Raw genomic sequence first — 22,221 nt, forward strand, 5'->3', positions numbered from 1 at the left:
GAAAAAAACAAGAGCTCATCGTTAGTAATCGGCCATGAACTTGTTTCCTTCCTCGTTACCTTTCCGGTCTTCTCTATGATGGAAGCGTTGGTCACGTCCTTGCCAAATACGGTGTACCTCGGCATGGTGATGCCCACCACACCAGCTACTATCGCGCCGGAGTGGATACCTGAAACAGGGAGTGGGGGAGGGGGGACCGGAGAATATACGTATACTATACTATTACTATATAGAAACAGGCAGATACTATAATAAAGGTCAAGGTCAAATTTGGGCCTCCTGGTAGCTGATCTCGGTACTGCAGCAGAACGTTTTTTTTTGTATCTTTTGTCGTGGACAACTTATGGCCTTGATTTTTTGGTGGCTGGTAGTTTTTCATAGCAGGAACAAGTGCTGTGAGTTATGTTCCCCTGAAACTTCATGTGCAGCGAAATATTTCAAAGCGGATACATCAAGAAAGGAACGACACATTTTCATGATCTTTGGCATGTAGGTAACTTAGACAGAGATGTACACAATAAAATGCAAATTATGTAAATGAGGACCATTTTTGAAGTTGAACTACATTACCACAACAGCTACCCACATACAAAAAAATCCATCCACAGATATTCAACTCATGACTTTGACCTTAATACGGGCACACACCACAGGTGCTCCGCCAGGCTCAAACCGAAAACATACCCTTCTGACAAAAGCAACCATATCCAGGTTATATATATATATCCTCCGTCAGCCTTGTTCACGGAATGGACCCGTCTACTGCAGCTTCCGGGATGTGACGTCGGAAACACGTGATTGCAGCAGAGGGTCGTACGTGTCAGATAACCTGATATTTTCGCGAGAGGAGTAAAGGGTGTGGTGTACATTTGGGCCAACCGTCAAACACTGAACAGAGCTAGAGACGGAAGGCGACACAGGTTATCTGACACGTACCTCTGCTGCAATCACGTGTTTCCGACGTCACATCCCGGAAGCTGCAGTAGACGGGTCCATTCCGTGAACAAGGCTGACGGAGTCGGTCGAAAATTAGGGTAAATCCCAATTTACTTAGTGCTGGCTAGAAAGTTTAGCTATTGTCCCTTTGGTCATAAAGAAGTATACCAACACGGATGAATTTTCATGCTAATACCCAGGTTATGTTTTAGAGCGAATGTACTGACCTATTCTTATCTGCAGGGTGTCCCCCGTAGAAGGGTCCTGAAGGTGCTTCATCGACCTGAGCATGTCCAGAGCCATGTCGGCCACGTAGTGCGCGTGGAACCGGGTCTTCTCCGGAGCACCTGATACAACCATGTAGGCGTCTCCTATTGTCTCTACCTGCAATCGGACATAGGAATGGGATGAATGAATGAATGAATGAATGAATGAATGAATGCATGTCTTTTAACAAACGTATATTAGTGCATCACTTTCAGTAACAATTATGTTAGTATTTTATATTGCCCGTCAAAGATCTTTGGATACGTTCATACTGCCTGGTAACTGCCATGGCAAAACTGCTATGGCGAAAACCAGCCTCACACCATGAAATGGAGAATGTTTGAAAGACAACGCCTTGGAATCATAATCAGTTATATAGAACAGATTTTTGAGCGTTCTTTTGGAAGGACGGACGGACAATGCGTGACACAAAATAAGCAAAGTTGAATAATTGCTCTGAACATTCAGAGAGGTTATTCAGTTGCTTGGTTTATTTTGTATTACGTGTGCTTGCCATGCGTTTAAAGACATATCAACATCTACATGTATGGTGTTGTGGGGCGTTTCGGGGCCGTGTGGCGTAACGACAGAGCGTTAGATGGAACCAAGAGGTCCCGATGTCGAATCCTGCCATGCCACCAATTTTGGAGAAAAGTGCCTTTCATTTAAGAAAATGAGTATGTCTCCGTTGGTGGCTGTAACATGTGTTACTAGTTAGGATCATTATCATATAGACTAACACGCATAACAAGTATTCCGTCGCCATGTCTTGTGATAAATATTGAAATAGATAAAAACTAGGGTGTGACGTGTGACGTTTCCGACCTTGTAGACATTGTGCTTCTCCGTGAGTTGGTCGAACAGCGTGTACATGGAGTTGAGCATGGATACAACCTGCATGGGCGTGATGCGGCTGCAGATCTTGGTGAAGCCGACCACGTCACTGAAGAGTATGGTCACCTCTTGGAACACCTGAAAATATGCAGCGTGAGACTGCAGCAAAAGGCAGTGCAACAGTGTCAACACAGGCAATACGCATGCGTCAATCGCCATTGCCTTCTACTTCGTGGTAACAGTCCCATCCCAACAGCAGGACGAAGTGTGCTTCGGCTAATAGTTTCATCGAGTTGGTTACAAGTTACTGAATATAGAGGCTCTTTTTCCTCTCTGTCTAGGTCTTTGGCAAAAAGGTCTTGTTTTGATTTTAAACCTCCTTGGGCTATCAGAGGCCTCGTGTTCGAACCCTGCCACCTTTCGTGTACCCTTCGGAAAGGCACTTTATACGACTTTTCTCACTTTATGCAGATGTAAATGAGTATTGCATTGTTCTTGTATAGAAATAAGTTGAAAAAACTTTAGTGTGCCGTCACCATGTCTTCTGATTATACCCCCATTCTACTTGACGGCGCTCTCGCAGCGCTCCCTCTGCGACCTGAAATTGACCAGAACGCAGAGAGAGCGCCAAGGTCACCATGTTCTAATATGAATGACTGTTTAGACCATTGTGCGCTCTCACGGCACTCTCCGTGCGCTCTCACGGCGCTCATTGTTGGATCGTCGTCGCTCTCAAGGCGGCGGTATGAGCTGGTTCAAAACAGTCGCCGAGGTGACGGCGTTTATATGGCACTCTCAAGGCGCTCCCACGGCGATCTTGGCGATCACCAGGCACTCTCTCCACGCTCCGACCAATTTCAGGTCGTAGAGAGAGCGCAGTGTGAGCGCCGTCCTAGTGATATTGGGCCTTGGTATAAAAAAAAGAAGGAGCACTATTGACCTCGCATGTTTCCACGGACGCCTCTCCCTTCCTGAGCCTGTCCGCCACGGCTTTGGGGATCATCTGGTACAGCAGCTCGTCCGTCTTCTTCATCTCCACGTCCAGCATCCTCATACTCTCCTCCAGCTTAGAACTTTTCTGTTGCTCCTGGGAGGACAATAACATATTAATAAGGTTTTATGTTTACCTTTGCAGAAGGAAAACATATTGTTTTTGCTCTGTTTCTTCCTCCTCTTCTCCTTCTCCAACCAAATAAGGTCAATGTCCTGAACCAGACGTCTATCACCATGGTAATTGTTGTTACATCATGTTGCAATTTTATAGTAGGAGGGATTTAGACTTTCTTTCTTTCTCTGTTTCTTCTTTTCTTTCTTTGCTTTTCCATTGGGACAAATCACAATGGAGGGGGAGACAAAAAAGGCGATTGTTTACCTCTACTCGTTGTCTCCCCTGCAACATATAACATACATAAATAAATAAAATACAATAATAATGGCATACAGAAGTCAGAGATTATCGTGGCCTTGTGGCCGTTCAAGAGGAACAGCTGCAGAAAGATTTCCATGTTCATTGAATATCGATGTTGTAGACTGCACTCAAGCTGTTGCACAGGTGTTTTAACAAATGTCGTCTGAAGGTTAGCAAGTTATCTTACCCAACAGCTTGTACGCCTCCTTGAAAGACTTGTAAATTTGAATATTTCAATTTTAGATTTCTCTTGCTTGTACTTGGTTTCTAAACTGTAAACGCCAGGCTAGATCTAAACAGGTTAGAAGACGCATCCTGTCCATTCTGTAGGTAGAAAGTGCTTACTTGGTCCAAGGCGAGTTTGAGCTCGGCCGACTGCTGGGTCCCGGCGAGAACCAGATCTCGGCTGGAGTCGTGCATGCTCAGGTCATTAATGTACAGGCCGGTCATGAACATCTGTTCCAGGTTCTCCATACTGTCAGAGAGGGGCATAGAGTGTCAACAACACGTGTTTGGAGTTCAAACTTTTTTTTTGCTCCAACACAAAAGATTGTTCTCAGGCACCTAGAGCATTCGACTAGGCACTCTGGTCTTCTTCAATAGACTGACCTAGTGAGACTACTTGTCACTTGGCTTCTCTGAAGTGTACCGTCAACACTGGGCCGGGTCAAGCACTAGATTTTTCGTACTCATATACCTATCGTAATTAGGTATCTGTCAATTTACAACATTAGGAACGGGATGGGGTGCCTTGGTGGCCTTCTAGATGGCTAAAGCTTAGGGAATATTTCGGTAACTGATATTAAAAAAAACCGTTTATTTTTACTGTATAATATCAACGTGTGAAAAGTTGCTACTAGACACACATGTAACACAACTTTAGAAACACGTATCTAAAGTTTTTTAAAGAACATTCAGTTATCTAACATGTTAACATACAATGCCAATGAGCAGCCACTGCAACAATGTGCATGAGATAATGTTCAAGTTCATTGACAACATAGATTTACCGATACCATGATCTGTATAAGTCTGAATCAACTTGCAAATTTTGCAATGCAATGTCTATAATCATTATGGCAAATGTAACAAAAAGGCAGATTTAAAAGTGGCAGATATAATAAAATTGATACAAAAAAAGCAAAAGACCCTCAAACGTGAGGAGTTCACATTACATGGGGGTACCGATGAAGATGACACTCTTCCAGTCCTCCATGAACATCATCTGCCCCTTCAGCGTAAGGCACCGGTCGTTCTCATTGGCTAGCGTGTTGAAACCCTCCAGGGCGTCTCCTACCAACGGACGGTACAGAAAGTGAGATTAGATAAATTGCAGCATATCTGAATCCGGATGACAGGTCAACCGGATTCAGTAACCTCTACCTAGCCTGGGTACGATCCAGATTTTCGCTCGAAAAAATCACGAGCGTTGCAGAGCGAAAATCCGGTTGGTACCCAGGCTACCAGATCTACCAGCTCAGGCTTCGGAAGGCGGCTGGAAAGAGAAATTGGCCAAATAGAGAGATAGCATGCCAAGGGAGGTGGTACGCTAGAGAATACATTTTGCCGCACATATTAGACAGCGATTAGTGGACTTCAAAGAACGTAGCGACCCCCGACAGGCTTCGGGGGTGGCAAAATGAACTCTCTAGCGGACCAAGTCCCCTGGCATGTTACGTCTCTATTCGGCCAATTTCTACTCTAACAGATTTCCATGACTAGTACTGTACCTGTGACTGTCTGAAAGGCCATCAGTTCCAGAGACGTGTCCAGTGGCACGGCTTTGCCCCCGTTCCCCACCTCCTCCTCACCATTCCCGTACCCGTTCTCGATAGAAGGAACACCTAAACCTGTTTCCAAGGAAAGGACATATACGGTAACAGTTACATGACTGGGCAGTAAGGCTAGGCACGTAATGGCATTCAGTGCCTTTGTATCATATGTAACTCGTTAATTCAAATGTTCCAAGAGAAAAATAAGTATCAGTGTCTCAAAATATTACAATTTTGATTATCGTTACAATAGTCTTTTGCATCTTTAGCATACATGTAGTTTTGATAATATGAAATGTAATACAATTCAATATAATACAAATCTACGGTATACACTAGTGTTTCACAATATCAGATCCAATTTATTTATGACAGTGGGAAAAGCAGTTATGGCTACTGTGATTTTGAACGCTTAAAGATGACATTATTTTACATCAGCTACAGTGGACATAGGCAGTGAGATGATCACGTCATGCCCCATCACTATATTGCTACAAAACAAACACATGGACGGCCCAAGCAGACAGGCTTTGATACGTGGTGCATACATAGCTTAGCAGAACAGAAAATAATATGTAGGGCAACTAGCTACTTCAAGGGTCGTAGGGATATGGTAGTCGGACGAGGGTGATGCGGCATTTTCCGGACTTTCTGGAGTACTTGGGGAAGGTAGTTTTCTTGACGGTATCTGATGTTTTTTTCCCGCAGTAGATAAAGTGGCCGTTTCATTTTCATTTTCCCAAGTTTACAAATGATTTGATCTACATGTAAATAGGTTGTGGTTTCTACACGTCGTCAACGTTGATCTAAGAACTTTTTTTGCAAATCTTGAAATAGTGAATATTACACTACTGTCTTCAAGTAAAACTTGTTTTTTTAATTTACTATGTCATAAACCAACACAGGTGAACTTTCGTCGTAAAAACCTTTTCTACCACTACTAACTCTAGATTTTTTCAATGACAATTTGATCTTATTGCTGAACATTTGTTGATTTTATTGACTGATTGATTGAAATCCAAAGTACATAGCAGCACCTATGCACTGAATTACGTACTTCTTATAACTACACGTATCAAATACGTGAGTCACAAAATTTTTACAACTACCATCTGCCCTTGTGATCACGAGAGTAACAAAATACGGCAATAGCGCAATGTGCATTTTGCAAAAGCGTTTGCGACATGCTGTCAAACACTGATCTTACCATACCACGGGCAGCGCCGCCGTGTGGCCTGCTTATGAGCTGCAAGAACCAACGACAATGTGGCAAATAATTTCAGAACGTGCCTGAAGTCAGGGCCATACATCAGCTAGCTGTTCGATTGTATATACGTGTACATTTTTATGTAGCTGTTATTTCATCACCAACAGTCATCTGAAGTCTAATATTGAACGTTTTGGAAAACAGTAGGAAGTCTGTAAAAGTCTAAGGCCACAGCAAGTAAATTATATGGATGACATTCTTCACAGACACCAAATCTGATAGGGCAAAAAAACAAGGCGGGTCCCCAAAAAGCAAAATTTATGTATTTTCAAACTTTGAGATGGTTTTTTATTCAGCGACAACATCACATATACAGAAATGAAATAAACAAAGCAACAAAGTGAAAGTAAAAGACAATACAATAAATCAGAGCATTGTCTTGTCTCCTCTATTCACATTTCTATCTGTCATCCAAGTTTCAGCATGCCAATAGACATATTTGCCCATTTTCGACAGGTTGACCACTGTCAAAGGGAAACAATTTTTTCCCAAATCAGGCAAAAGTTAATGCGCGCGCTGATGTCACCCATGAAAATTACTCGCTATGGCCTAAATGTTGGTTAGCTGTTGGATTACTGTATAACAAGACAACAAGAAATAAAAGATGTCACCTTACCATGTACTTTATTGTGCATGAGATTACCAGACCCTTCGTCGCCCATGCTGTTTCTCCCATGAAGGCCCGTACGTTCGATTGGCAGTCGCGAAACCAACTCAAACAGGTTATTCGTATGATTCAACACCTAAGGAAACAGTAAAAAGAGTTGCGATCGTAACAACCGCCACCAATATCTACACAATACATTGCTGTGGATCATCGCATCAGTCACATGTTCCAAACAAATGACAAACTTCTGGGTTCACCTGTATCACTAAAGTAGATAGACCGCGATCGTACGGGCTAGAAAGGTAACATTTCCAAAGTAGATGCTAAATGTTTATCTTCACATGGTCAAGGCTAAGTCTAACAAACTACAGTTTATTCTTACTCAAACGCAATGATATGCATACATAATATGGTGACCAGCCCCTACAACTCTGTCCTGCCACTTGCTTCATAATGTCATCCAAAAATCAAGGGTGTTTGCTACAGCACCATAGTTACAATTATGGTGACAGCCATTTTGCCTAGGTCATTGAACTGATTTGTTTGGAGACGAAGAAGCTTGGGCAAAAATGATGTGTATCTATCGCGAAGGTAAACATAACTAGAAAGGCCCCCATTTGCTTTTGAGCATTTTACACATTTTACGAGATGGCAGGGAAAGAAGGAGAATACAAGGGAAACAATGTTTTATATCGATATAGCTATAGTATGAAGTGACATATAACTACGAATACAGCAGTTGGATAGCTATCCCCTACATATTTTTCCAAATAAAACAATTTTGTTTCAAAAAAGGAAAAAAAAACGCCTAATGGTATTTGGCTTCTCTATCTTCATGCCAAATTTTATGTCATTTGGCCCAAAAATGAAGAAATTGAATCCATTTAACGAAATGGCAGGAGAAGAAGAAGAAGGAGAAGAAACATGGGGAAAAACAATATGACTTCACCACTATGTGGTGAAGCCATAATTAGAACATTAGAATACCATGACGTAACTTACGTTCGACCACGTGAACTTCACGAGTGGCCTGTTCAAGGTGAAGGATTCGTCTATCCGCCTGCCCTCTAGCTTCTCGAAGATGTTCTGCAGCCCGATGCCCACCCTCTTGATCAGCATGTCCTCGCCGAACACCACATTAAAGGGGAACACCTGCAGAAAGCACATGCGTCATGTCAACGTTGCCAAAGTACTTCTGACCTTTCAGAGTCCTGTTGGTTATAATGCCACACTGATTTAATTTGAAGTTTCAGATGCCAACTGCGCGCATTGATTTTCGCCTGGCATAAAAAAATCATCTCTTCCGAGGCTCTGGCATGGGTGTGATCTTCCATAATCCATGGTAGCTAGCGACAATAGGGAGCCGGCGGTAATTATAACTATGGAGGATGACACCCAGGCTGCCAAAGCTCCACGGACCTCAAGAACTAAGTATAGTGCAGACCAATAAATGCCGAAAAAGACCAGCATGTGCGGGCTTGTCGTAAAAGTAGTAATGTACTATAGCTACTACCGCAAATTCACAACACCACATTTGTATTCCTGCGGCAGCATTTTTTTGTGCTGGATTTTTTATTCGCTCGCGCGCACTAGTTTTGGGGTTTTCAGAAGACGTTATGCATAATTATAAAAATTAAGTCAGTGTGGCCTTATTAGCTATAATAAGAAACCCTCCTCCGCTTTATATGCAACGTCAATATTGCTACATTAACAAATGATGTTATCGTCGAAGAAAACCTTGAAATCTGATATGTGCATACCTCGAAGATTAATGATAACTGATGATAGATATGTTTAAATTCAACGTTGTCGTTTCAATGCGGTGAACATACGGGTGTTGATGAATACAAATATACCTTCTTTCCTTCCACTCAACAATGTGCTCTCCACTGTAAGTATTAGATATATGATCCTAACCATGTCTATCTGTCGCCAAACCTCTTAAGGTCTAGGAAAAATAATATTGTGTTTCCTGTTTAGTCCTGAAAAAATTACGGTCGGTAGGAAGGGATTTTTTTTTCTTTTTTTGGGCTTTGGCGGTCTCTGGTGATCCAACTGCAATGCAGTTTGACAGACTAAAACTTGTATGAGAACACCTGTAATTTCAATGTTAATGTTGGAAACGGACTGTACAACGTTTCATCACTCGGATGTCAGATCATAGAGCTAGAAAAGGCCGATCAGCCCTTGCAGGGGTTCGCAAAAAAGGGTATGGTCGGCAGTTTTTTCTAGGGTCTGTCGGGAAACAGGAAACACAACATGTTTTCCCTAGGCCTAATCAACCTCAGCGAACAGTCGACTCTGTGCTTGTACGTCCCAAAAGAGACAAATAGATGCTGTCTTTAAATGAGTCTCGGTTGCAGAAGGTCACTTTGTATACGTAGTCGTGATAAAAGACGCGTCTTTCTTGCAGTGCCAAAACAGGGATGTGAAGGTTAATTGCATTCTCACCGATCAGGGGTGCCAAAGAATTCATCAGAATTTTACGGAATACATACGATCCATTACTAGAAACATACGAATTTTACGGAATACATACGATCCATTACGCGGAAACATACTATCCTTACTAATTTGGGGTCATTTGGTGACTTGTCGCAGCGATCACCGATCACACCGAATCCCAGCATCGCCCTGCTGTTTGGAAGGATAAGCCCTTAAAATTCTTTAAAGCCAAGATATAGTAGAGACAACATCACTATAATAGTCCGCCATCTTGAATTTGCTGCCTATGTCACGTGATCGTGGCGCAAGTCACCAAATTAGTAAGCATCGTATGTTTCCGTAAAATTCGTATGTTTCTAGTAATGGATCGTATGTATTCCGTTAACTTTATATGTTTCCAGTAAGGATCGTCTGAATTCCGTAAAATTCTGATTAATTCTTTGGCACCCCTGCCGATAGGTCATGAAACACAATATAACAGGCAAATCGTATGCACAACTTATCGGTCATAAATAAAAGGGGTACCGGTGTTCAATCGACTACGAACTTCAAGGAAGCTCACCCCTAACCCCTAAATAATACATTCTCACCGATAGGTTATGAAACGCAATATGTTACGATGTCCTTCACTCTACTATAATAGGTAAAGCGTATGCACAACCTGTGTGTGAAAGAGAAATAGGATTTTCAATCACTGACTTAGAAAGCTCGTCCCTGACCCCTGACCACGCTATCCATCATTGAGAAGGGCCAATATTGAGTCGGAAAATCAGCTCAAATTTTGATTTTTGTTTTTTTTTTAACATCCTATGTTTTGTTTAACTGTATCAATGTGATTTTTCACTTCTTTTCCATTACTCACTTCTTCCGTGTGCTGCTGATTAAGACGAATTGTACTTATGATAAAAAGTCTTCAAATCTACACACTTTCACGCCGTCTGATGTTAAAGTCACATTTCCAAACCGGGGCCCGGCCGGGCTGTTTAAATTACAAAAAAAAAAATATTTCATATAACGAATATGCACAAATAACACTCATGATTAGGCTGTCAAATTTTTGTATGTTTTTGTTGGTTCCTATGTCACACTTCTCGTTTCCACAAACAGGACTGGGAATTGTGACCTTAGCATAAACAGATATGCTTAGGCCATACGAAGTAATATTTATGGATGACGTCCGCGCGTGCATTAGTTTTGGCCTGTTACCAGAAAAATCAAGAATTTACAATCCCTGTAACTATGACCAAAGAGTCACCACAGTACAGAAAATCACAAGATTGGAAGATGTGATGAAAGGAAAGAAACAAAGCAATAAGACAGCTGTTGTTCCACTGATTCATTGCTGTTTCCATGACGAATAAATGACTTGTTGGTCGTTACACTGTGATCTCTCATTCAATGTATATCGTAACGTTTGTCGTCCCTTGGTATATTTCACATCTAGGCATCTTGTTTTTTTTCTTGTATTTTTTTTCGCGCCCTTGAAGTAGATTTAGGATCTCCAGAGGACCTCATCCATGATAATTACTTGGTTTGGCCTTAAGTGACTAGCCATAAGTTAATAGATGACACATGGTATGTTTCTGTACCTCAAAGAAGACGTCGCTCCTAACAGGAAGAAGATTGTCTGTGCAGGCGTTTCCTAAATGATGCCGATTAATTCTAAACGCCTTGTTGTTGAAATGTAATCTGTAAGAAACAAGGGAAACAAATGTTACCTCTTCTTAGCATCATTTCAGTCATTTAAGCTGTTAAGAAAATAAGTACACTATAAAACAAATGTCTTTACGTGGAATATGTAATTTATAGCCATTCGTTGCGTACGTGTGTGCGTGCGTAAAGATAATTATTACTTTAATATGACAAATTACCTTGTAGTACAAAATGTAGAGCCTGCAAATGTACACCAAGCATTTGTTGTAAGTACTTAGCTCTTTGCTTAAGCCAGTGACGTACATAGCAACAGTCACGACAGACAGTTCATTTTTGAGTTTCAAGGGAGTCTTCAGCAAAACAGGGTCCTTCATATCTTTTTGCGTGGGAGTCCATTTAGGAGTCCGTTCTACTAGATCTATCTCGCCTAATGCTGCGTGAAATCTCCTTCAGGAGCTGATGTTTTGGCGAAGGCGAGCACTCGTAAAATTAAATCCTGAAGTGAAGGGACTTAAAAGATTCCCGACGAGATTTGCATTTCTCCTGGAACGGCTTTTAAAAGCATCCTCACTATCACACGTACGCCTTGTCTGAGGGAGCAAATCGACATTCTGATCAATATGTATCATAAAGTGCTGCTCTTCTATGGCTAGCACCGTTATGCAATGACAAAGGTACATCTTACAAACACATTCTAAGCAAAGTCTGAGCGAAATCTGATTGACTCTGTGAATAGGCCGTCATCTTTTCGTGACCAGTCAAATTTACGTTTACTTGCTTAAAGGTATATTAAAAAGCTCGTAAACATATGTCTCAAAGTAAAAGGGAGAAAACATGTATGAACTCTGATTTATGAGTCGCAGTCTTTAACGGAGTAAGCACAGCATGTAAACATAAATTTTGACACTACTTTTTCAAAGTGTTGATATTATTCCATTCGAAGAGCAACTAGTATAAAGTACTGTATCATCTAATCTAAGAATCTTATCATCATTCGAATGAAAGCTGGTTTCTGTGTTGGTAGAATAGTTAGAAAGTTTAGGCTTGTTCCAACACAAGGAAAGAACTCACCATAAATTTTCGATTGGTCCCGTCAACGTTCGTGAGATGTGTGATGCAATCGCTGATCACTCAATGATCACACATCTGACGAACGTTGACGAGATCAACCGAAAATTTATGGTGAGTTCTTTCCGTGTGTTGGAACAAGCTCTCTAACTATGTTATGATCATCTTATTACTTTGCTTAGAATGTGCTTGTATTTTATACTACGAAAAATTGTATCAAGTGACTTAAAAATACCCGTCTGTGAAAGAAAAACGAATTTCAAAATGTGAATGAATTGTCACGCCGATTAAAGCTCTTTTGGTTACCAGATAATAGTTTCTATTTTTTAACAGTGATGATTGTCAAACGCATTTGCTTATATCTTACTTGTAATTTCTGACTCAAAAAGGGGCTGTAGGTAAAGCACGGGTCTTGTTAATTCACATGCAGGCAGGCGCCTTCTTTGTTTCCTCCATTTAGCACACGATATAGATGGAAAGTGCATAAATCCCCAGGGGAATACTGTGTCCGATGCATACGTGTATTCCCAGCGCAAGGTGTGTGCCCATGCATGCATGCACATCTACTATTTTTTATGCCGTTGGACTCTCTAGCATTTCCACAAGTATATTTTTTCTTAAGCTTTATGCATGGGTACACTGAAACACTCAGTGGCCTTTAAAGGGTATAGAACTAACCAGGAAAGAAATTTGCTGAATAGAGTTTTAGAAAAAGAAACATGATAAAAACAGCGTGTTCTCCATCTAGGCAGGTTGTAACCTGTTTAGGAGATATACGTGTACAAACACCCTGGGTCCTGTGACCCGAAACGGAAAGGGCACATGCAACAGATGGCCCGACCATGGGGTTTTACCAGATAGCTGTTTTGGGACCAGTAAACTCAACCATTGTATTTTATCTCTCTGTAAGCTAAGATTTTATAGACACCTCAAACCTGTGTACACCATAGAGCGCTCTTCAAAGACTTGGACGTAAGATCACCCATATGTAAGCTTAGAGTTAGCGCACATACATTAGAGATAGAAAAGTACAATTATCAGTTAACGATAGAATTATGTAAATGTTGTACAGTAAATGCAGTGGAGGATGAAATACACTTTATTTGCCCTCGTTATAGCACCGAAAGAGATAAGTTATTTGAAATGGTCACCAAAATGTTTACCTTTCCAGCCAACAAAAAATGCATTTCTTTTAACACCTCTTAATTCATACACCTCGCAAAACGCCAGGCATTTAATACTCCACTGCTCTCAGAGAAGAAATCAAACCCATCAAAAACTAACTCAAAATTAGCATTAGTATCTGATCATTTTTACTGTTTATTATTTTATTATGTTCTTGCAATTATCAATGAATTAGCAATTGACTTTCGTTATTAATACATTAATAAGCAGAAACAGCTAACCTGAAAATGACGTGTGTGAGCCCTTCAGCGTGTACATGGTCAGTCTCCCTTATAACCTCCACGTTTATCTCTGTTTGATAAAACAGGAAACCGACCTGTAGAAAACGTCAAACTCAATAAGTTAGAAAAAGATGAGTATCAAAAATAGTAAAAGTAGTTACATGTTATATTGTTATCCGTTGTTCCTCCTGTTTTTCTTTATTCTATTTTATTTTATCTTATTGTAATATGTTTTTTTTTTCAAGTTATTTGTATCTACAATTAGCCCCCGGGCAATAACTTGCAATGGAATTTCTATCAGATTAAACAAAATCTTATATAATTTTTACTGCCGCCTGGCTCTGTGGACTTACTTGTCTGAGTTGACCTTTGACATAGTGCACGAAACCCCGCCTCCTGCTCCTATAATGTAGAGTCAGCCCCATGGACGATTCCTCTTCACAGAAGAAGCTTGGAGGCTGCAACTTTGGGTAGCTGGAAACAGCGAGACCAGTATTAGGACTTGTAGTAGTGCTGGTGTCAGTATCATGGCACTGCCCATCGTGTTAAAGAGCACTATTTACCAAAACTTTTGTGTCAGAAATTGTCACCGCCGTTCCTTTCAAACACACAAGGTTAATGACCTGGGCCAGACGGCTGTCACCATGGTAACTGGTGCTGTAGCAGACAACCTGTGGTGTTGGGTTACATTATGTTGCGTGTTGCAAGTCAGAGTTGGATTATTGTCACCATATAGTACACAGTATATGAATATGATTAACTATAAACAGAAGAGTAGTTTTTTAGGCGTTACCATGTAAAGGTAAACATTATGCATTTGCTATGTAAACGTTGCCTTTTTAGTTCTAATTTTCTTGTTGAGAGAGATAGAGGGAGAGAGAGAGGCGGACAGACAGATAGATGGGAATAAAAAGAGACAGAGACACGAAGAGGCCATTTCCTTTCTCCTTATTGATACTTCAAAAGTCTTTTAAGTTCAAAGCTAAATACGTATACATTGCTGTCAATATCCCTGGTATGCCACGATGTTCAATATCATACACATGTATCCATCAGCAAATGTAGCACCTTCTCATGAATCTGCAAAATCTTATCAAGTCCTGTTTGCCCACTACAAGAATTGCAATTTTTAAGCAAAGATACGTAAATGTTCACTTGAGTGAAAAAATAATATTTTGTATACTATGCTTAAGGATTTAAATTTCTTACAGTGGCCCTTTCATGCAGTGTTAGAAATGCTCTCTAGAAAGAGGTGAACTCCTTGTGTAGTCATCCCTAAGTACTGCGTGTGGAAATCGCATCAGACACAATTTAACCAGAGAGGAAGCCTGTCGATGTAGCTGAACGAGCACTGTGATAGTAGCTATTGTTAGAATGTGACGATCAATTGGCAGGGTCTATCTAGCTGGATGTCGTCCATGGCCCTATGCCAGAACACACAGTGCAAGTGTTGTGGCAAGTGATGAGTTCGTAAATGTGCTTCGTCCACTACAGTAGATCAACAATATACCGTCTGTGTAATGTCGAATGTATGAAGTTTTATCAAATATGAAAGTGATCAAATGCCACAGACGACTGTACTTGTGTTAATCAAAACACTATTCAGGCGTTTTTGTGTGGCTGTTTTTACATCGTACTTTTCGTTTTAGTAACTGTCAGGCCAGGCCCCGGGTTGGGAATTGTGACCGATAACAATTTTGTAATCCTTGGTTCCCTCTTTACGAGTCCATTTAGTCTACACTGAAAAATATCCATATTTAATTATTTGCCACTCCCCTTTGCATTATAAAATACGTGGTCCCTATGGGGTGAAAGTTCAAGGTCAGATAGCGAGGTAAATGTCTTTAATGTAGTTCAGGTACTAGATTCTCGTCATTGATAGATCACCATCTTGTCTTGTTTATACTCATTTTTCTTTTATCCACTTTGTAATTATGAACGTATTTTGTCATTATGTTTTTGAGTAGAATGTGTTATATTGCTTAATACTCAATAAATGTATGTGAATAAAAATACTTTATAAAAATAAGAAGAATTTGCCACCTCAGATGGTACCAATATGTGAATTTTAGACTATGTCCTTACCTGAACCGTAGATACTCGTGTAGATTGTCCAGCCCGTTGAGAAAGTCTCGGACATGTCTGCCCAGCACCCTGAGTATCCTGTCGTAGCCGTACTGTCCCACGAAGCTGACGAACGTCACGCCGAACGCGTCCATCAGGTCGGGCAGGTCCACACCCGTCACCTCGGCCGCCGCACGGGCGATCTTCGGGATCTCATGCTCCCCGTAAACCTGGGGAGGATTTTTGAAAAAACGTTTTATTCATGAATTCAAACAATACAAAAAATGCACAAAATCTCATGTTCCGTGTAAACCTGAGGATGATTTTAAAGATTTTAAAGAAAAGTTATTACAGAAAATATGAAAATGCATACTACAAAATCTCACGTTACTCGTAAACCTGAAGATGTATTTTAAAATGTATTTCAAAACTTTTTAACATTATGACTTCTTTTATCTAAGTATTCAAACACAATACAAATGCATGATACAAACTGAACATTGAACATTATGAAATCTGTATCTCTGTATTCTGTATAGTAGGTACACACGACGAAGTGGGGAATGCGAAAAGCTTGAGTGTTATGATGCCCCTAATGATAAAGTCTCCACAACAAACGCTCGAATATGTTTAGAACTAAGATAATTTCATTCATTTAATCCGCAAAACTAAACGTGTAATAACGATGTTAAAAACGCCATAGGCCCGTATGCATGATGAGCAAACCATACAAACGATGATATGGTGATAATAAATGACATCATAAGTAATAAATGAAACATAATAAGCAAAATACTGACATTTCAACAAAAAATATTCTGCATGTCGGTTGAGGAAATCTGTCTGATATTGACAATTGCTGTACATTTTCGCTGTAATTATATTATGTATACTTGAAGCGTTTGAAGTTGGGTATCGCACATAAACAGCTAGACCCAGCCTAAGATACATATCGAACTCAAACAAACATTTTCCGTCGGTGACATCGTATTTTGACCTCACAGATGCTATGGAATAGGATTGATTCACCTTTAATATTTTAATGACACTATACTAATACTATTTCATACTTTATCAAAAGAATGACCATAAAATCTGCTTTCAAAAACCAGGTTTTCCACCCTGAAATTGCATTTGGATGCCTTTCATCATGGAATAATGTATTATAGTGTAGATGATAACAAGGCGAGCGTAGGAGTATGCCCGGCAGCTGGTTCACACGTCTGTTACTCAAAATAACGAAATAACAAGATACGAGCGTCTGCCAAGGACGGGAATTAGCCCTGCATCGTCTAGGCACTGCCTTTACCAGCGGAAAATTTATGAAAGACTAATATAATAAGGGAACTTTGGGGCTTTGGGCGAACACTGTATAGCTACTGGCAAAATACATTAATTAAGTCAATCACTGGTAACTTCGACCACATGGTGAAGAGAAATATCATTTACGGTTACTAACCCGGAAAAGGATACTGTTTAACCCTACCTAGACCGGGCTTTTTTTGACATGGGGGGACCGGGGGGGGGGCTCTTTTGACCCCCCCCTAAGAACTCGCGAACGGTATGTCGTATGACCACCAAATTTTCAGAGAATGGTGTACTAGTAAAAATTTATCATATCTACAATTTTTATGTCGTTATGACGTAATATGACGTCATTATGACGTCATTAATGTGATTTTATTGGCCAAAACCGTCTAAATAGGTTTTTCCCTGAAAACCTCCCTGGTATACAACATAACTTTACCAAAAGTGTTTATGACAGAATATTAGTGTGTACTAAGTCTTATGTTGCCCATAGCAACACCGGTGACGTCATAAAATGACGTCATGCATATTTAAGATATCCGCCATCTTGGATCATCAATCTTGAATTTTCAAAAATAGTTTTTTTTCATGATAAAGCCTAAAATACATTGTAAACATACTAAACACCTTCATTCAAACCTTTTTTGTAAAAAGAAATGGAAGTATTGATGAAATTTTAATGAAAATAACCCGTATATACCTGTTCTAATGATATGGTCCGCCATCTTGGATTTTGGCCAATGACGTCATCAAATTAGCATAAATTATGCATATTTAATGATAAAATTTACATGAAATTATATGGGATGTTATTAATATTAGAAACCATGAGTAACTTGACATAAAACCCATAAAATTCTATTGTTGAAACAAAAAGTACTAAATTTAGCAAAAAATGCCTGTCAGAAACCCGTTGCCATGGCAACACAAAAAATTATTATCTTATTCCAATGATAGAGAATTGTTGCCAACAATATTTTAGGAAAAGTCACCAAGTTTGGTCGTTTTACGGCTAGCCGTTCAGACGCTAGGTGACATCAAAGTTGCCGCGGGCACTTTTAGCCCCCCCCCCCGGTCTAGGTAGGGTTAAGTAATATAGGGTCCGCAAAGCTCGCTCAAAGAACATTGATAAATATAATGGTCCACCCCATAAGCATATTGCAGGTCTTAATTGGTATTAAAAACAAGCCTTGCCTCCACGAGCATATATAGAAATAAAGACTTTCATACTCCCCGTTTTCCATAACCACCCATAAAAAAGATACCAATGAATATCCATTGTTGGCCGCTCCTCCCACACTCAAGTAAAGTGATCTGCAAAAGTTGATTAGATTTTAACTTTTCAAGGATGAAAAAATCATTTTCATTACAAAAACTGCATATAGTTGTAAAATTCCATGCTAGAGGTTGCAATTTACTGATTTGATTAAAACTTAGTTGCTTAGTGAATAAATGACATGAAAAATTCGTAAAAGGAATTAGTTATGCTGTCGTTACTATTAGTCCATGGGCTCAATATTCATATATGGGTAGCACCTGAGGGTGGCAAATTCTCATTATAGTTTATAAAAAGTAGGGCGTCTGCGGAATATACTTTAATATTCATAGCTGTCGCAGTGTACTAGCTTTGACCTTGCTATCTGACCTTGAACTTTGACCCCATATAGATCACGTTCTTTCTTCTTATAATGCAAAGGGGAGTGGCAGATAATCAAATATTAATATTTTAAATGGAACTTAATTGACTGATACAACAGGAACCAATGATTACAAAAATGTTAACTTTGTTTTGATATGCCATTCCCACGATAAGTTATGAGCCTTAAAATTCGATTTGTTGGTAAAAAATGGGGTAAACGTAATGTTTACATTTAAAAATCATATATCCAGATTACATACTTGAATGTGTTCCATACGTGAGTGGATACGAAGTGCACGTTTTCTACAAGACTGACGGTGCTTGCATGCAGCAAGTCACACTAACACGACGACAGTGAATGGTACATTAGAAGGGAGCTTTAGGATTTCTGCAGGATGAAGAGACAAAAAGCGGCTCTGTCCGACCACCCGGAGTGACAAATCAGATTAGTCTGAAGTGTGTCTTAAAGACGACGTCACGTTCGTCCTTGGGAGGGTCTAAGACTTTGAGATGAGACGACGATGTTAAAGGCATTCAATGCAACTTCAGGGCGACAAAAAAATTCTGGATGAGGGGATCTCTCTGAAATTGATACTAACTGCAATTAAAAAAAACAAGGACAATGTGGCTTTACACTTCATATCGCCTACCACGCACGTACACGCATAGCAACAATATTGGAGTGATTAGTACAGTGCACCCATTACCCAATGTATACGAATACATCACTAGTGTTGTGACTCCTCAATCGATTTGACGGTCGTGTACTTCAAACAAATAGAGGTAGAAGTGATTACTAACGTCTTCTATCTATGTCTGAGTTAGTTGTAAGTAGACTTTAACTGATATCTGATCAAGACCACAGCTAACAAGGGAAATACAACAAACTGGACCAAACTCACAACCTCCTTGGTTGGGGGAGATAACAGATAGACAACATGCAGGAAAATTGCTTTCAAGAATGAATAACTACAAGGGTTTTAGTCGGATGGAGAATTGCTATCTTCGGCGCCAGACACGCTGGCCATCTGACGCTCCGCGTCTGTGAAATCACCCTATCTACGTACAAAACACGTCCAGACGACACACACAGCAGCAAAAGGATGATACGTCTTATCCAAGACAGATAGTAGACAAACAGTCGTTGGACTTTAGAACACACTTGCCAAAGTAGACTATTTGCGGAGAGATCTTTTCAACTTAAAGTTTTCAACTTACAGTCGGTGTACAGAATATTTCTCGCTTCTACCAAGCTTGAAATTGATCCTATAGACAGATAACGTAGCAAACTTTACTCCTTAAGCGGACCAACTCCACCCGTATGTTATCTGCCAATTTCAGACAAACAGTCGTTGGACATTAGAACACATAGACGGACTATTTTCGTTTTTTTTTGGGAGGGGGGATCTTTTTAACTTATAGGTTTCAACTTATAGTCGGTGTTGATATTAAAGGCATTCAGTGCAGTTTTTAGGGCTTGGGGACCCGATTTTTCAAAGCCAATATTCTAGTCAGTTTTTTACATACTGAGTTTAAACCACACAATCACATTGCATATTGACCCTCATTGAGGAAAAAAATTCCGAAAACTCTGACGGAAAATGGTTACTGGAAGGGCCTTGGACTGATTTTTAGGGTACCTTCCAGAACATTAAAGGACTCATCTTGGGGTTTGTTTCTGGAGTTTTAAAAGCCCAAGGTATGAAATTCTGGCTCAAATGTGCTAATCATATGTGTCAATATCACAAAGATTGCCTTATTCAGAAATATACCAGTTTCGCATTGGATGCTTTTAAAGCTTCACTAGGCCTTTGATGGCCTTTGAATCCAGCTCTTTACTCATGAACTGCCGTAACTACAGCGTGGGCAGCGGAAAACATGGGAGCATAACTTCGACACATCTGTCTCAACGGTGGCAAGGGTGAAGGTTCTGTTATATAAGCAATGAAAGGTCGTATTTCTTTAAAACCTTCCCTGCAGCTTAACAACCTCATAAAAGTCAAACATCTCCTGTTAAATGCATAGATGTTATCACGCTCTGTCCTGACATGAATGATGCGGAGCAAGGTTATCCTCTTCTGATCACTGCGATAGCAATCTGCAGTCCACAGCGTTTTGGTTAAAAACGCAATTACGGCACAAGTACGCCCCTGGGCTGCAGGCTTGGTACGGTATAAAGGGTGCTCTGTATGGGTCAGTGGGCATCAATCGTGTCTTTGGCTACCCGTGAAAAAACGCCCGTGTAGAGTACTGGCGTGGGGGATGCTGATGGAAACTCTCGATAGTTAATTTGTTTAATGAACGTTCCAGACACCCTTCTAGCTCTGATTGGCGATTGTGTTGTGCTTTCGCCGATCAGATATAGGAGGTCAATATGTACTCCTTGTGTTTCTGGATCAGATTGTCGACGGAGACATTTTCTTTCATCAATCAGCCCTAGAAGTTCGTAGAAGTCATCATGTTCTATCAGATTTGTTAGCATTAGTATTATCTAATGTCAACTCACTGTGTTTATATATTTATTGCATTTTGTTGTGTGGTGCTGTTTTTAAAAAATGATTTTAAAAACTTGAGTGCAGCGCCACACGGTCCTTGTTAGTGTATTGTTATGTGTCGATGAATAAAAAAAAGATTGATTACCGTAGGCAAACTATGCCCATCTCTTTCAACGAAGTTGTTCCCAACTCCGATAACGATTATTTTCTTACGTTGCAATTTAAAAATTGCAACGTAATCTGTGAAATGCCTACATGTAAACCTCTCGATAGTCCATTTGTTTAATGAACTGTCAGACATGAAATTTGCGATATTAACACATGCGTGATAGACAAATAAGGGTTGAATGGGTTTCCTTGTTGTAAGTAGGCTCTTTCAACAAAGTTCTTCGACTCCGATAACGATTATGAAATTGCAACGTAATCTGTGAAATGCCTACATGTAAACCTCTCGATAGTCCATTTGTTTAATGAACTGCCAGACATGAAAGGTGCGATATCAGCACATGAGTGATAGACATACAGCTTGAATGGCATAGGTTGGCTTGTTGTACTACCGAAGACAAACTATGCCCATCTCTTTCAACAAAGTTCTTCTCAACTCCGATAACTATTATTAAATTGCAGCGTAATCTGTGAAATGCCTGAGTGTCTAAATGTAAACGCAAAGATCTTTTTGTAGAGCCTCTCGATAGTCCATTTGTTAAAGAACTGCCAGACATGAAAGGTGCAATATCAATATGAGTGATAGGCATATACGGGTTAACATGCTTTAATACCGTAGGCAAACTATGACAATCTCTTTCAACAAAGTTGTTCTCAACTCTGATAGCGACTATAGAATTGTAACGTAATCTGTGACATGCCTAAATGTAAACACAAAGGTCTTTCTGTAGAACCTCTCGATAGTCCATTTGTATAATGAACTGCAAGGCATGAAAGGTGCAATATCAACTCATGACTGATAGACATACAGCTTGAATGGGTTGCCTTTATGTAAGTAGACCCATCTCTGTCAACAAAGTTCTTCTTAACTCTGATAACGATTATGA

At 40.1% G+C, this 22,221-nt stretch overlaps 1 protein-coding gene across 6 annotated transcripts in view; it reads right to left on the minus strand.

Annotated features, from left to right (window-relative positions):
• LOC109481825 (soluble guanylate cyclase 88E-like) overlaps positions 1–22,221 on the minus strand; it is a 72,612-nt gene that overhangs the window by 8,019 nt on the left and 42,372 nt on the right. For 3 of the 6 annotated variants that reach the window (XM_019784434.1, XM_019784433.1, XM_019784435.1), the window contains 13 exons: positions 15,749–15,957; positions 14,017–14,137; positions 13,664–13,758; positions 11,126–11,225; positions 8,094–8,243; positions 7,101–7,227; positions 6,425–6,463; positions 5,176–5,295; positions 4,621–4,738; positions 3,791–3,920; positions 2,978–3,124; positions 2,029–2,196; positions 1,164–1,320 (listed from right to left, as the gene is read on the minus strand). In XM_019784434.1, coding sequence (XP_019639993.1) covers positions 1,164–1,320; positions 2,029–2,196; positions 2,978–3,124; positions 3,791–3,920; positions 4,621–4,738; positions 5,176–5,295; positions 6,425–6,463; positions 7,101–7,227; positions 8,094–8,243; positions 11,126–11,225; positions 13,664–13,758; positions 14,017–14,137; positions 15,749–15,957 — 1,681 coding nt within the window. Of the gene's footprint in view, positions 1–59; positions 170–1,163; positions 1,321–2,028; positions 2,197–2,977; positions 3,125–3,790; positions 3,921–4,620; positions 4,739–5,175; positions 5,296–6,424; positions 6,464–7,100; positions 7,228–8,093; positions 8,244–11,125; positions 11,226–13,663; positions 13,759–14,016; positions 14,138–15,748; positions 15,958–22,221 lie in introns of all 6 variants that reach the window. The other 3 variants (XM_019784436.1, XM_019784437.1, XM_019784439.1) reach the window with 3 other exon arrangements.

This window comes from Branchiostoma belcheri, unplaced genomic scaffold (genome assembly GCF_001625305.1).
Source record: "Branchiostoma belcheri isolate BF01 breed outbred unplaced genomic scaffold, Haploidv18h27 scaffold58, whole genome shotgun sequence".
Classification (NCBI taxonomy): Eukaryota; Metazoa; Chordata; class Leptocardii; order Amphioxiformes; family Branchiostomatidae; genus Branchiostoma; species Branchiostoma belcheri.